General features: G+C 41.5%; 1 protein-coding gene and 1 long non-coding RNA gene across 45 annotated transcripts in view; both read left to right on the top strand.

Moving 5' to 3' along the window:
- ANK2 (ankyrin 2) overlaps positions 1 to 16,612 on the top strand; it is a 676,765-nt gene that overhangs the window by 315,566 nt on the left and 344,587 nt on the right. For 3 of the 44 annotated variants that reach the window (XM_070047714.2, XM_070047709.2, XM_070047701.2), the window contains exon 1: positions 12,732 to 12,918. The exons of 31 other annotated variants lie outside the window; for them this stretch is intronic. In XM_070047714.2, coding sequence (XP_069903815.2) covers positions 12,835 to 12,918 — 84 coding nt within the window. In that variant the 5' untranslated portion in view covers positions 12,732 to 12,834. Of the gene's footprint in view, positions 1 to 12,730; positions 12,919 to 16,612 lie in introns of those variants that run through there. 10 more of the 44 variants (XM_070047730.2, XM_070047728.2, XM_070047727.2 and 7 more) reach the window with 5 other exon arrangements.
- Positions 885 to 1,854, top strand: LOC149125067 (uncharacterized). Its single transcript, XR_016212294.1, has 2 exons — positions 885 to 945; positions 1,337 to 1,854. It is a non-coding gene; the product is annotated as an uncharacterized LOC149125067 (long non-coding RNA).

Raw genomic sequence — 16,612 nt, 5'->3', positions numbered from 1 at the left:
CTTCCCTCCCTCGTGGCCTCCTCTGCTTCCCAGCCATCTGCAGCAGAGCACGTGGCTCCCTCCCATGTGCGACCAGTCCCAGCCAGAGTTAGAGTCTGTTCCTTCATCCTTGGAATCTGGAAGGGCCCTCCTTCTTTGGCTTGGCATGTTTTATTTCCTGCTTCTTGGAAACCAGTTCTCATGGAAGAACGAGGTCACAGTAGTGTACAGGGAGAAACCCAAACCATGTGGAAAGGCTCTGAAGCATGGAAACTGAGAGAGAGCGAGAGAGAGCGCAAGCGTACAAACAGCACCAATAGATAATAAAGTCTTCATTTTGATATTTTTTTCTAAATCAGAGCAATATTGGTAGTCACTTATTAATAATTCATTCACAGAAGTGATAAGATAGCAAAATGACTTCCTTTGCCATCTATTATCTTTTTTATTTTATCTGTTTGTTTAAAGACTCTTTGAAGATTTAATGTTCATATTATCATTGCTTTGATATCATTCTTAAAATTCTTTGGCAATGTGAAAATACAAACTCATCTCCAAATCAAATCCTCTTTTCCCTTCCCCTACTGTGAATCTCTGTTATAGTATTCTCTGATCTAAACTTAGGGTATTCTGCAACATATTTTGGGAAAAATAGATTGTATTGTCTTATTCAGCTCTTTTCTAATATGTGAAGCACTTCTGTCTGCTAGATAAAGATTTTAAAATTTTCTCTTTTGTGCTTAAAGCAACTGAGCTATTGCTGTGCCTATTTGTTGAAAAGGGTGGGTCCTGAGGTTCATTTCTTTTTATTTTAAAAAACTGTTTGTTTATTTGGAAAGTCAGAGTTACATAGAGAGAGAGGAAGAGACAGAGAGAGGAAAAGAGACAGATCTTCAACCAACTAGTTTTTTTTATTATTATTTTAAAACTTTATTTCTGCAAAGCCAATCAAGAAAGTGTTGGAAGGTGGCCGGCTCCACGACTCACTAGGCTAATCCTCCGCCTTGCGGTGCTGGCACACCGGGTTCTAGTCCCGGTCGGGTTGCCGGGTCAGGGTGCCGGATTCTGTCCCGGTTGCCCCTCTTCTAGACCAGCTCTCTGCTGTGGCCCGGGAGTGCAGTGGAGGATGGCCCAAGTGCTTGGGCCTGCACCCCATGGGAAACCAGGAGAAGTACCTGGCTCCTGCCATCGGATCAGCGTGGTGCGCTGGCCTCAGCGCGCCGGCCACGGCGGCCATTGGAGGGTGAACCAATGGCAAAGGAAGACCTTTCTCTCTGTCTCTCTCTCTCACTGTTCACTCTGCCTGTCAAAAAAATAAATAAATAAAAAATAAAAAAAAGAAAGAAAGTGTTGGAAGGAAAAAGTGTAAAAGTTATTGTTGCATATTTGGGAACAGCAAGCACTTAGTTTGAGGAAATGAGGACTTAAACAGTTGAACCCAAGGCAGTAGTACCCTGCTACTTAGGATCTTAAAACAATGCTGATGTTCTTTCTTATCCAACATTCTTTTCTTCCCTAACAGCTACAATATGATACAGTACGCAATAGCTCACTTGAAAGTGCTAGAATCAGAGGGTGAAGAATGCCATAAGCCATCCCACTTAACAATTCTTACTATACAATGCCTTTTTGGTGCTTGATAAGTCAAGCATTCTTTCATGTTACCATTACATTCAACAGAAAACTTCTCATACTTTGGGTTTAAGATCCTTGTCCCTCCAGTTCCGATGTTGTGACTTCTGACTCTTCATCATTGTAAATATTTTCGGCCATTTGCCATATCTGCATGATGTTATCTTCAGACATGGAGCAGATGATCCAAGGCTCATTGGGGTTCCAACTAAAATCTGAGATCTTGGCAGTGTGTCCTCCATGGGCTCCATGGGCTAGGCCAAAGCTAGGAGCCAGGAGCTTCATCCGAGTCTCCCACACGGGTGGCAGGGGCCCAAACATTTGGGCCATCTTCCACTGCTTTCCCAGGCCATTAGCAGAGAGTTGCATTGAAAGTGGAGCAACTGGGACACAAACTGGTGCCCACATGGGATGCCAGCATTGCAGGCAGTGACTTTACCAGCTGTGCCACAAGGCCAGCCCCCTGAGGTTCATTTTAGTAGAAACACACCCTCTAGAATGCATCAATACTGGAACAGGAATGAGAAAATTCAAAATTTAGTTCAAAGTGCTATCAATTTTATGTGCAACTCTGAAGAGGGAATGTAACACAGTGCATTCCAGTTTTTCCACTTGCTGAAAAGGAAAGTTACCCCCTAGTTGTGGATTGTGTTCTTGAAACTGCTGTAAGCACTGTGGACATACATTTAAAAAAAAAACATTTTCTTAAAATACAATATACATTCCAAGAAATGCATGTAAGTGTACAGATAAATGAGCTTTTTGGTCATCTGTTCACATTCATAACCAACACCTAAATTAAGAACAAAGCTTTACTAGTAACCCAAGAGTCCTCACTATTCTCCCACTTGTCTTTTTTTTAACATATGAAATAAGATTATATTGTCATTTCCATGATATGATTAAGGGAAGCGATATTTATAACCGTATACCAAATGATCTGGCATCCACACGTTTTTTTTATCCTCTCTGTATATATTAGCTTCCACAAATAAGAGAAAACATGTGATATTTTATTTTTTAGGTCTGGCTTATTTCACTTAACATAATGATATCCAGTTGCATCCATTTTTTTGCAGATGTCAGAATTTCATTCTTTTTATAACTTAGGAATATTCCATTGCATACATATATGTATATATATTTATAATTTATTCAATCATCAGTTGATAGACATGTAAGTTGATTCCATATCTTGGCTATTTTGAACTGAGCTGGTATAAACATGGAGGTGCAGGTAACTCTTTCATATGGTGAAATACTCCCAGCAGGTGGGCTAACTGGGTCATATGATAGGTTTATTTTTAGTTTTCTGAGGAGCCTCTAAACTGTCTTCCATAATGATTGTACAAGTTTATATTCCCAACAGCATGTATTAGGGCACCTTTTCCTCTACATCCTTGCCCGCCCATGTTATTTTTTAATTTTTGGATGATAGTCATTCTAACTTGGGTGAGGTCAAATATCTTTGTGGTTTTTATTTGCATTTCCCTAATGGCTAGTGATCCTGAGCATTTCTTCTTGTGACTGTTGGCCATTTGTATTTCATCCTTTGAAAGATGCCTGTTTGTATCCTTTCTCCATTTCTTAAGTTGATTGTTTGCTTTGTTGTTGTTGAGTTGACACACATCTTTTAAAGCATGATTTATAATTATATAGGACTTTAATGTTGAGGCTTTGGGTTATTTCTATGTTGGTTTTTTATAAATAGACCCAGACTTTCTCTTCATAGTTAAAAGAAAAAAATTGTCAAAACTTATTTTTATGCTAGTTTAAGATGAAAAATGTTTACAATAATAAGGTTAAATTGCACTGGAAAAAATGTCTGCCAAGGAACAACCTGCCCCAAGGGGTCATTCATTTGCATCTACAGGGAAACCCAATTATAACAGCTATTTTCAAGAACTAGTATCACTAGAGACTGAATGGATAGCAGAGCGAACAGATAACAGCGTGTCCTAAAAAATTGACCTCACCTGGAACATATACATGGTGAGCTCACCCACATTTCATTATTCCTCTGTGAAATTCTACATTTGATCTAAAAGTACTATTGCTGATATTTATGTGAAATGAGATACATAATTCATCTCTATGCTAATTTTTATAACCATGTGCCTCCAGTGAATTGAGGTGCTAACCTTGCATATTGTGGATTCCAAAAGCACATTTTAGATTGGATAGGATAGATTTACAACTAAATACCTCCTTGGGAAACCTGATGTCAGACTGGCATAAGTGAAAGAAAGCAGGCCCCTAACTAGTTGCTGTTGCTGTCTGTCTGTCTCTCTTTTTTTAAAGATTTATTTATTTGAAAGGCAGAGTTATAGAGAGGAAGAGGCAGAGAGAGAGAGAGAGAGAGTTCGAGAGAGAGTTCTTCCATCCACTGGTTCATTCCCCAAATGGCTGCTACGGCTGGAGCTGAGCTGATACAAAGCCAGGAGCCAGGAGCTTCTTCCAGGTCTCCCACACAGGTGCAGGGGCCCAAGGACTTGGTCCATGCTCCACTGCTTTCCCGGGCTTTTTCCTTGGGTTTCTCCCTGTACACTGCTTTCCCAAGCCTTTCTAACCAATGTGAGTGAGCATCTTTTAATCTGTTAGGGGCCCAAGAGAGAACAAGAAGGTGGATGAAGGGTGAATTCTCTTTCCCACTTCTTGAGCTGGGATGTCCATCTTCTCCCTTAGGCATCACAGCTCCTGGTTCTCAGGCTTCAGGTTCTAGGGCTTGGGTTCTCTCGCCTTCAGGATTACATGGGATTACTCAGCAAGCTCCCCTGGTTCCCTTTCTTGCAGATGGTGGATTGTGGGGTTTCTTGGCCTCCTTTCTTGCATGAACAAATTCCCAAAATACACCCCATCATATATTTACAAGTCTATTTTACTAGTTCTTTTTTTTTTGGAGAACATACCCAAAAGCCCAACCACCCAATACCATCATCACATTGTGGGATTAGAATTTCAACATATGAATTTTTAGAGGACACATTTAGTCCATGTAGATACCTATCTAGGGTAGTGGCAGTCTGTGGACAGGCAGACTCATTGATATTTTGAGGCCTAGATTGTAGTCTCTGCTGCAGGCCTGAATAGGGGCTACCATTCCAGGGCATGGGTCTTGTCTTTGCTACCACAAATCTTTGCCACTAGAGGGCGTCTCCACCCATGCAGTTGCTTCTGCTTGGATCATTTTAAGTTTTAACCCTGAATCTTTTCTTGTAGACAGTTCCTACTGACAATTCAAACCTTCCCAGTTAATTACTCATTTCCTCTCAAAAACTTTGAGACTAGTTTGAATGCCCCTGTTTTGTGTTTCCATGATACCATTAAAATCCCCTATAGATGGATGAATTGTACTTCCAGTTCCATGACTGTCTCCACCATTAGACTGTAAGCTCTTGAAGGGCAAAGATGATTTGATTCACACCAAAACCCCAATGGTTGGCACTGAGCCTGGCACGTAGGAGTCAGTCACCCAATAAATGTCTGTTGAATGAATAGAGCACTGAAAGAATGATGGAAGAGGAAGTCAAAGGTGAGAGGAAGGGAAGGATGACAGGGAGGGAAGGAGGGGAGCTACTTCCTGCTGAGGCTAATGATGGAACTATAAAGAAGTGGTAGAAAAATGAAGTAGGCCCATGCCTGGCCAGTGTGTCTGACTTTAGTGTTCTGGGAGGTGTAGTTATTGGATCAAGTCCTTCCAGGTCTTCACAGAAGAGGAACAATATAGAATAAGAATAAGACGGGACACCAAACAATCTGGGAAAAGAACTGGAGGGGAGCAGTCCTGAAGTCTAGAAGTGGATCTGAGTCCATCCCTGGGTACTTTCCCACAGGATCTGGAATCTGATGCCTATAATTAATGACTTTGATACACTGAGAATATCATTTCTATTGTACACATGCTAAAGTGGAAATGTGACTACATGCATATTCCCTTAAAAACATGAGTAGATATGGTTAGTTACCACAGGCTAACTATTGTGTCATCATTTCAGTGACAAAACACATGTGAGAAAAAGTTATTCCTGTCTTATAGGGACCAGTAAAGGAGGAAATAAGAGGGACTTGGCTCCACATTGTGGTATAGAGACTAAAGCATTTTCCAACCTGTTGGTCTTACACTTTCTAGATTATGTTTACCTCTGTATTCAGGCAGCAGATGGATAAAGAGGAAATAAATTTTCTTGTGGGAGGGTTTTATTACCTGGGTCTAAAAGTGGTATCCATTTCCACCCACATTCTACAGCTTGGAATTCTCAGGGCTGTAGTCAGCTGCAAGGAAGGAAAACGTGGGTTTACCAGTTTTGTAGGGTTGCCAATACAAAGTACCACAACTTTGGTAATTATGAAGTACAACATCAACAAGTTGTCAGGACCATGAACCTTCTGAGAAGAATTCTTCCTTACCTTTTTCTTAGCATCTGGAAGTTGCTGGCAATTCTTGGTGCTCCTTGTCTTACTGCTCCATTGCTACAAGTTCTGTCTCTGTTCTCACATGTCCACCCTTCCTCTGAGTATCTTAATGTCCATTTCTACCACTTCTTATGAGAATAGAAACAACTGAGTTATGAGATTAGGGGCCACCCTAATCCCTTGTGACCTCATCTTTGTCTGATTACATCTGCAGAGACCCAATTTACAAGTACTGTGGGTTAGGACCTAAACCTGTCTTTTGAGGGATGCAGTTCAATCAATGACAGTGACCTAAACGTATAACCGAAAAGAAAAGAGAAATGGTTGGTGAATCCTTGTCCAGTCTCTGCCAAGATGTTCAGATTTGCTACCACAAGAAGTAGTGAGTGGGAAAGCCTTAGAGGGCTTTAGAGAACTGGGCCTTTATAACATTGTTTCTGTGAAAACACATTATTTATTTATTTAAGATTTATTTATTTATTTGAGAGGTAGAGTTACAATCAGAGGGGAGAGACAGAGAGAAAGGTCTTCCATCTGCTGGTTCTCTCCCCAGATGGCTGCAACTGCCAGAGCTGGGCCAATCCAAAGCAAGGAGCCAAGAGCTTCTTCCAGGTCCCACATTCCCCTATGTGGGTGCAGGGACCCAAGCACTTAGGCCATCTTCCATTGCTTTCCTAGGCCACAAGCAGATAGCTGGATTGGAAGAGGAGCAGGTGGGATACAAACTGGTGCTCATTTGGGATGCCTGTGTGGCAGGTGGAGGCCCAGCCTAATACACTACAACATTGGCCCATAAGTGCTGTATCTTATTTACTTTGTTATCTTGGGCAAATCACCCAAACTCCTTTTTTTTTTTTTTAAGATCTATTTATTTATTTACTTAAAGGTCAGAGTTACACAGAGAGAAGGAGAGGCAGAGAGAGAGAGAGAGAGAAAGGGAGGAAGAGAGGTCTTCCATCCGATGGTTCACTTCCCAACTGGCCACAATGGCCAGAGCTGCGCCGATCCAAAGCCAGGAGCCAAGAGCTTCTTCCGGGTCTCCCAAGTGGGTGGGCCATCTTCTACTGCTTTCCCAGGCCATAGCAGAGAGCTGGATTGGAAGTGGAACAGCCAGGTCTTGAACCGGTGTCCATATGGGATGCCAGCACTGCAGGCAGGGGCTTTACCCACTACACCACAGTGCAGGCCCCGCAAACTGCTTTTTACCAGAGTTTTCTCACCTATTTTGTGATTCATGTTAGCCTTCTCCCTGTGTGGCTGTGAAAATTCCATAAAACTGCAATGTTTGTTGAATGTCTGCCACAAGCCAGCATTGTTACAGGTGCTTGGGGAGTGCATATTGGCAGGAACAACCATCTCTGTCCTTATGGAGACTCCATTCTAGGAGCCAGAGAAGGACTGATCAATTATAAAAGGCTTTACAAATGTATGATATTATCATCATTGTAATTTTGTCTGCAGTAAGTGCAATTTCACATACATTTTAAAAAGTCTCATTTAAAATTATCCATTACTTCTCCTAAATATCAGGAAGTACATAAAATGAAAGAAAATTGAAGATTTGAAAAATTTGCCACCTAAAGTTTAACCATAAAATCAAATTCATCCTTCTTTCTTGTATTTAAAAATAGTTCCTGGACTCCTACTCCCTGACATGCTTGTGTAAGGCTCCACGTCTCAGTTAGACATTAATCCTGCCCCTAAGGAGCTCAGAATCCCATCATGGACATGCTCACTAAAAACTGTATCGTGAGGAGAGGAAGTGAGGAAGATGAAAAGGAAAGATGACTTCTCAAATACTTTTAGTATCTTGTTCCATATACATGAATATCTACTTTCTTTTTTTTTTTCAATTCAGAAATAGACATTTCTTTTTTTTAACTTTTATTTAGTAAATATAAATTTCCAAAGTAGTTTATGGATTACAATGGCTTTCCCCCCCATAACTTCCCTCCCACTTGCACCCCTCCCATCTCCTGCTCCCTCTCCCATTCCATTCACATCAAGATTCATTTTCAATTATATTTATATACAGAAGATCAATTTAGTATATATTAAGTAAAGATTTCATCAGTTTGCACCCACACAGAAACACAAAGTGTAAAATACTGTTTCAGTTCTAGTTATAGCATTACTTCACATTGGACAACACATTAAGGACAGATCCCACATGAGAAGTAAGTACACAGTGACTCCTGTTGTTGACTTAACAATTTGACACTCTTGTTTATGACGTCAGAAATCTCCCTAGGGCCGGCACCGCAGCTCACTAGGCAATCCTCCGCCTTGCGGTGCCGGCACACCGGGTTCTAGTCCCGGTCGGGGCACCGGATTCTGTCCCAGTTGCCCCTTTTCCAGGCCAGCTCTCTGCTGTGGCCCGGGAATGCAGTGGAGGATGGCCCAAGTCCTTGGGCCCTGCACCCCATGGGAGACCAGGATAAGCACCTGGCTCCTGCCATCGGATTGGCGCGGTGCGCCGGTTGCAGCGCGCTGGCCGCGGCGGCCATTGGAGGGTGAACCAACGGCAAAGGAAGACCTTTCTCTCTGTCTCTCTCACTGTCCACTCTGCCTGTCAAAAAATAAATAAATAAATAAGTAAGTAAGTAAGTAAATAAATAGAAATCTCCCTAGGCTCTAGTCATGAGTTGCCAAGGCTATGGAAGCCTTTTGAGTTCGCTGATTTCGATCTTATTCAAACAGGGTCATAGTCAAAGTGGAAGTTCTCTCCTCCCTTCAGAGAAAGGTACCTCCTTCTTTGATGGCCCTGTTCTTTCCACTGGGATCTCACTCGCAGAGATCTTTCATTTAGGTCCTCTTTTTTTTTTTTTTTTTACTTTCTTTTTTTTAAGATTTATTTTATTTATTTGAAAGACAGAGTTACAGAGATAGGTAGAGATAGAGAGGTCTTCCATCGGCGCCCATATGGGGTGCCGGCGCTTCAGGCCAGGGCTTTAACCCGCTGCGCCACAGGGCTAGCCCCATGAATATCTACTTTCTGATATTGTATTCGGCATAACACTGCTAATACTTGTTTAATTTGACTTCTGGCTGAGATTTTTTTATACTTTGATTGTTGATATTTACACCTGTGTTGTTCTGTTAAGGTATTTGTGCAGTACTTTGTAAAGGAAGTACATTCCATAAAGTTTTAAATTATAGCCTAGAAAAACACTGCTATGAGTTATGTCTGTGTCCCAGCCAAGATTCCTGTTGAGACCTAACCTTAACAGGTGATTGTCACCAGGGCAGCACCCTCATTAATGGGCTTAGTAACCACTTAAGAGAGAACTAGATAGGCCTTCTTTTTTGGCCTTATGTACTTCTATTATGAGGACACAGGGTTCAAGACACCACCAGAGAGCTCCCAAGACACTGAAGCTGTCTGCATTTTGATCTTGAACTTCTCAGCCTCCAAAACTATGAGAAATGAATTTTTATTAATGAATAAACGACCCAATCTTAGGTATGTGTTTTGGCAGCAAATATGCTCTATAGTAAACACTAAACAGCTGCTAAGTTATAGTAGACTGTCAAAGTTAGAGGTCTGAATCTGAAGTATTTAGAGCCACACACTGTATATCTGGATGTTGATAGAGAAATCACTGTTACAAGAAGCTGTCTAAATGCAATGAGAAATTGCTCATTTATAAACTGTTGAAACATGAAGTACATTTTTTTTATTTAAATTGCAAAAGTGACAGTAAAGTAATAATTATGCTCCTAATTGGGTTACCAAACTTGATTGAAAAATACATTCTGAGTTCAATTGAAATTGGAAGGTGTTCGTAGCATCTCTCTCCTGTAATTCCTGCTGCCATAAAGGTATTCCTTGCTTCTTCTTTTTCACTTTCTATAGTATCATGATGTTTTCAATGTATTTTCTTTCTTTCTTTTTTTAAAAGATTTTGTTTATTTTATTTGAGAGGTAGAGTTACAGATAGTGAGAGGGAGAGACAGAGATCTTCCTTCCGTTGTTTCACTTTCCAATTGGGCACAGTGGTTAGAGCTCGGCCGATCCGAAGCCAGGAGCCTGGAGCTTCTTCCAGATCTCCCACATGCTTGCAGGGGCTCAAGGACCTGGGCCATCTTCTACTGCTTTCCCAGGCCACTGCAGAGAGCTGGATTGGAAGTGGAGCAGCTGGGACTCGAACCATTGCCTATATGGGATGCCGGCACCACAGGCAGAGGATTAACCTACTGCACCACGGCTCCGGCCCCTCAATGTATTTTCTTAGAAGTTCCTGCTTTAGGGCCTTTGAGCTACAGTTCCTTTTGCCTACTACATGCTTGCTTGTCATGGTCCCTCACTTCACTCAGACTTCCAGACAGTGTTCCTGAACACCTTGTATAAAATAGCATCTGTCTCCCATAGCACTCACTACCAACATTTTTGTTTACCACCCAGTTCCCCTGTTAGAATATAAGCACCATGATTGCAAAAATTTGCCTGATTACTTCCCTGTGGTCAGGAAAATGAATATCTTGTGCTTAGTTCCTGGCACATGGTAGGAGTACAATAAATATTTACTGAATAAATAGGCCTAGTTTCCAGGTTGAGGCTGCTCCCAGGCAAGATTGGATAAGGGGAGCACACTGGGGAGAGGTGAGGGATGAAGAGGGGTTGGATGAGGAGATGGTGGAGTATTTGGGGATATCATGGGGATTTGGGTGAGGGCTCTGATAACAGTGAGAGTTTGGCTTCTGTAGAAGTTATTGTAGTGTTTGAGCAAAGAGTGGCTCATTGCCTCTTTGACATGACTGTGGCATCCAGAGTATCACTGAGGCAATTATAAGAGGATGTGTTGGTGGGAAGAGTCTGCAGTCGCTAGACGCGGACTCAGGGAGTAAGACAGGTTTGAGTCTAGGGGAGAAGGTGGCAAGGGCCTTAAGGGTGAGAGAACAATCGCCAAGAACAATGGCAAGGTAAATTTTTGCTGCCATGTCTTATGGGAAAGTTAGTTCCCAACTGCGTCAATCATGTTCATTAAAAGACATTTATTTATTATTTTTTATTTATCCATTAAAAGATTATTTATTTGAAAGGCAGAGTTACAGAGAGGTAGAGGCAGAGAGATAGAGAAGGAGAGAAACAGAGAAAGATTTTCCATCTGCTGGTTCATTCCCCAAATGGCCACAAAAGCAGAGCTGAGCTGGTCTGATGCCAGGAGCCAGGAGCTTCTTCAGGGGCCCAAGGACTTGGGCCATCTTCCACTGCTTTCCCAGGCCATCAACATGGAGCTGGATTGGAAGAGGAGCAGCTGGACACAAACAGGTGCCCATATGGGATATGGGCGTCAAGGTGGAGGTTTAACCCACTGCTCCACAGTGCTGTCCCCTAGAAACATTTTTAAGGTAGACTTTGCTGAGTTGGAAATTGTCTGTGTTTGCAATATATGATTAACAATAGAACACATTTTCATAGGTGTCAGTTTTCTGAGTGAGTTTATATACATTATCTTATTGGTTTAATTCCAGCTCTATTTCTGCTTCTGAATGTTCTGTGTATTGTACATTGAACTCCTTTCTAGGAATATTGATGAGTAGTGTGTGCATCTGTGCCTTTGCATGAAACATATTGGGCTCTGGTTGCATCTACAGTGTAAAAGATTTAAATATACAATTGTGGCTCTCTCAAGGCAATAGATGGAATTTGGTTTCTTATTACAGAAAGAAGCCATGCTTTCTTTGCAAGAATAATTCTGGAATTCTGGAGAGCAAGGATTGTGTTTTATTTATCAGTAAAGAAAATTAGTTTGTTTCGAAAATGAATCCTCATGTGAATGGAAGGGGAGAGGGAGTGGGAAAGGGGAGGGATGCAGGTGGGAGAGACGTTATGGGGGGGAAGCCATTGTAATCCATAAGCTGTACTTTGGAAATTTATATTCATTAAATAAAAGTTAAAAAAAAAAAGAAAATTAGTTTGTGAAACTTTCTAAAATTATTATTTCAATGCCTTGATTTATTTTGCTCAGAGTTTCTTATGTGTTTAACAAACCTTGATTAACTGCTTTACTGTGTCATGCATTGCACTTTATTCTGGGAAATTCAGTGATCTCCATGCACACACACACAAATCCCTGGTCAGCCTGTAACCACGCCTGTGGGGCAATAGTGTTACAGGTGCTCCATTAGAGCTCACAGTGGGAAGAGGAGAAGAGGGAGTGGTCTGTGCTGCCGGGCTGCAGAGGAAGCTGTTCTCCAGGCTGTGTGACGGAAGTTACAGCCTTGAATGGAGTTTTCAAAGATTCTAGTTTGCAATTAAGTCAGTAACACCTTAAAAATGGCAACTTTTGTGTATTCACTTTAGAATCTCAGTAGGTAATTCTTCTCCTTAAGAAGCCTCTCAACCAACTGAAATGTACCTCTTTCATTTCAGATACACATTCAAGAACGTGATCATTTACTCATGATGCATTGTGTCTGTTCTGTGTTGAAGTACCTGTAGGAAGAAATTATGTGCAGGTTTTGTATGTGAGTTGAGAGCCGATCAAAGCATGGGTGTGTCAAAAAGCAACCAGCAGAGTCCCCAGATCATTTCAGTCCCTGGCATTCTTTTCTCAAGGCTTGCTTCATTGTAGCTGGTCTCTGATGGTAATTGGTTGAATCAGATTTAACAATGCAGTCAGATAAACAGTTGTGGCAGCTGCTGCCATGGCAACGTCACCATCCTTACCCTCCCAGTGCGCGCCCCTTCCCCACCCCTCCTTCTCCTCCTCCTCCTGTTTGCCTCCAGTAAGTGCACACTCGCTAGTGGGCTGTACGAGCGGCAGGGTTTGATGGCAGAGCGATTTTCTTTCCAAACTGCTCAAAATGATGAACGAAGATGCAGCTCAGAAAAGCGACAGTGGAGAGAAGTTCAACGGCACTAGCCAGAGAAGAAAAAGACCCAAGAAGGTAAACTGCGGGGATTAAGGATGTCTATGTATAAATGTGTGTGTGTGTGTGCATCTTGTGTGTGTAATATCAGCATGGCTATGGAGACCGTGGAGCATAGTAACTACAGACTATAGCAGTGCCGAGCCTCTTTGAAGAGGCAGGTGCAGACTGCTGCTTTTGGAGAATAGTAAAGGAAGCAGGCTTCATCATGGACACATTGACTAGAGCATGGTGAAGTGAATAGAGATAAGGTGTTCGGCATGTGGCTTATTGAGGATTGTAGTCACTGATGGATGCTTCTGCTGTTCTCCGGGCGCAGAGAGAGTCATTTTATTTTGGGAGTGAGCGGGTTTATAAGGAAGAGTGTGAAAGCAGGTGGGTTGCGAAGCAAAAGGCAGATTTTTGGCTAGAAGCATTTGTTCTGTGATGATCTTGAAACAACTAGACAGCAAATGCCTTTTGCTTCCATGCTAAATGTATTCTTCCTAAGGAGAAAAGACTGGTGCCAGGAGAAACATGATCCACAGCATATATTTCTTTGGTTTGCTTAGCTCCTTTGCAGTTGTCCCAGACATTAGTGTGGCAGCTCTTACAATGACAGCTAATGGTACTATAGGGTGGGGAATGTTGGGCACACAAAGCAGTCTGTAGGTCCTCTTACTCTGGCATACAGCTCCATACCCTTGGTTTTCCTGGGAATGATAAGCAGTGGAAAAGATGCAAACTATTCAGCCCCACCCAATGCCAGCACTTCTTTCTTTATGGTCTGACTCCTTCTGGTAACTGTTGCAGCCTCACGAAGCTCCTGGGCCCCACCTCTGAAAGGGATGCTTTATAAATAAATGTTCCTTGAATCCATTTATTTCCTGGGGCAGTAATATGGGCAGGATATTAGTTATGATTCTAATGTAAATGGCTCCCAGTGTTAGATGGTGTTGGATTTTGAATGAGCAGATTACAAAAATGATGAACGTATGAAAATGTTTAGTTTTACTAAGGTTGAGGTTGCATTGTGTTTCAAAATTATAGATTTCTGCTGCCCTAAAGGTCTCCTAATCTAAATTATAAATAATTTGAAACCTCTGATACTTATCAGCAAACAAGAGAGTGGCATCTTTGTATGGTGTTGTATCATTTGATAAAAACAAGTATCCCTACCTATGGCAATTTCTTAATAATGGCATGAAGATAGTGATGCAATCTGATAAAAGGGAAAAGGGTATTTCAGGGCAGACAGGGGCATTGGTAGGATGTCCTTTTTTACCTAAACATCCTGGACACCTAGTTCTGAAGGGCAGAATTAGTGTTAGCTAATTTCTCAACATTAAAAGAAAAAAAGGACAAGAAGAGGAAGAGAGCACAAGGGCAGGAAAAGGACTGAAATAAAAATGAACCTGTGTTTTAATTCATATTATCATTTCAGAATCCTGTTGGTTTTTTCTCTGAAGTCCCTGTACTGCCCGAGAAACCATATGCTAAGACAACTAAAGGGGTGGAAAACATATCAGAAGGAGCCTTATGCTCTGAGCACTATACTATATTCATGCGACTGAAACGATCTGAAAGCATTTTGAATGGGCTGAGATCATGAAATCATTCTATGTAACAACTATAGTATTTTTAGTTTCATTCCCTTAAATAAATTTATTTTAGGAATAAATTCTTTTCTGAACATATAGTCAAAATGATGGCAATTAGCAGTGAGTTTTGATTGTATATGTGTGTGTGGTGTATACATTCAGAGACATATATTCAACAAGCTTTTAAAGTACCGAATATTGAGTGTTCAAAGTAATTTCTTCTAAAAGGAATTGCATTTGAAAAATTATTAATTACATGATATACTAGGGTGGGAACACACACATGCACACAAACACATCCTCAGCTTGTCAAGTCAAATGTAGTGGATTTAAATATCAGTTCTACCCTTCAGTAGTCCTACTGTTTGCTTATAGTATCTCCTTTAATTTCTCTCATTCTGGTACTCATTTGTAAAATGTGATTAATTGCATGTACTGTTGGGTATATTGTGAGGATTAGAAACAATGTATATATAATTCTTTGGACAGAATTTAATAGGTAGTTGATGGCATTAACTTGGAGGTTAATGTCTATTGTCTTAAGTGGGAGTTGTTTATGGAATAAGCCTTTTAGAAGGAAACTCTGGTTACACTTTTGGGAGAGGTTAAAATGACAGAATTTGCAAAGCTTAGTAGTCATTTTTCAAAATTATGTGTTATAACTGGAAACTTTTTAGTTTATATGAATTCTTGAAATTTACATAAATGTACCCTAAACTTTTAGACTTTTGTCGCACATCATTTTGCACAGTGTGGACCTTAGCATTTTATGCTTAATCATTAGACCCCTGAGGCAGATGTTTGGCCTGATGATTGAGATGCCCCTTGGGACACTCAAATCCCATACTGCAGTTTGATGTCCAGCTGTGGCTCCTTAGTCCAGCTTCCTGGGAATGCAGACCTTGGAAGGCAGTAGAGATGATGACTCAAATAACTCAATTTCTGTCACCCCCATGAGAGAATTGGATTGAATTTCCAGATTCCAATTGTGGCCTGGTCCAATTTCAGCTATTAAAGGTACTTGAGGGATGAACCACTGGATGGAAGCTCTCTCTTTCTCTCTCTTCCTCTCAAATAAAAAACTTAGAAACAGATCATTAAATGTGCTTTGATGAGGAAATAAAAAAAAAAAAACAGGAATTAGAGCAACTTCAAAGTCACATGAATTCTGTTGTCTGTTTTTCTCCTAGAGGTTCATGTTGAATTTACCTTGGCATTCTGTGCAAGCATCCAGGATTATGGGTGGGTCACCAGACTCACAGTGCCTGGATATGGATCTATCACACTGAATAATAGTCCCTGAGAGCATGCCTCTACCTCTGGTAAATATATAACAGATGGGCAATAATCCACTGGTTTATTCTAGAGTCCACAAAAGTAGTTCTATAGGACACAACCAAAGTCTTTTGCCACAAGATTTACAATGTAAGAAAATAAGCTCCAGGGGGAGACTATATATGTCAGAATTTTAGTGAGTACCTTGAGGAGAGAAATTCTCTTAGCATTTCTTGAGGATATCTATTTTTGGCTTCAGTAATTGAGCTTGCAAATGCCCTCCACTCCAGGACCACCAGGGGCACACTTATGGTTGAGCGCATGGGATTTATGACTCACTGCTGTCAGGGAGGATTCACAGCACGAGGAACCATGGGGCATCTCAGTAAAAGGGTGCCAGAAAGAACAAACTGGATATGGACTTTGGTTGAGTAGTTTGGAGGAGAATCTTAGCAAGTGACAGTTCAGGGGCTAGCGCTGTGGCACAGTGGGTAAAGCCACTGCCTGCAATGCCAACATCCCATGTGGGCGCCGGTTTGAGTCCTGGCTGCTCCTCTTCCTATCCAGCTCTCCACTATGACCTGGGAAAGCAGTAGAAGATGGCCCAAGTCCTTGGGCCCCTGCACCCATATGGGAGACCTGGAAGAAGCTCCTGGCTCCTGGCTTCGGATCAATGTAGCTTCGGCCGTTGCAGCCATTTGGGGAGTGAACCAGAGGTTGGAAGACCTCTCTCTCTCTCTCTCTCTCTCTCTTTCTCTCTCTTTCTCTCTCTCTCTCTCTCTGCCTTTCCTTCTCTCTCTGTGTAACTCTGACTTTCAAGTAAATAAATAAATCTTTACCAAAAAAAAGAGTGATAG

Source organism: Oryctolagus cuniculus, chromosome 8 (assembly GCF_051225735.1).
Source record: "Oryctolagus cuniculus isolate XC-2025 breed Fujian yellow rabbit chromosome 8, ASM5122573v1, whole genome shotgun sequence".
Taxonomy (NCBI): Eukaryota; Metazoa; Chordata; class Mammalia; order Lagomorpha; family Leporidae; genus Oryctolagus; species Oryctolagus cuniculus.
This window is presented reverse-complemented; position numbering and strand designations above follow the sequence as displayed.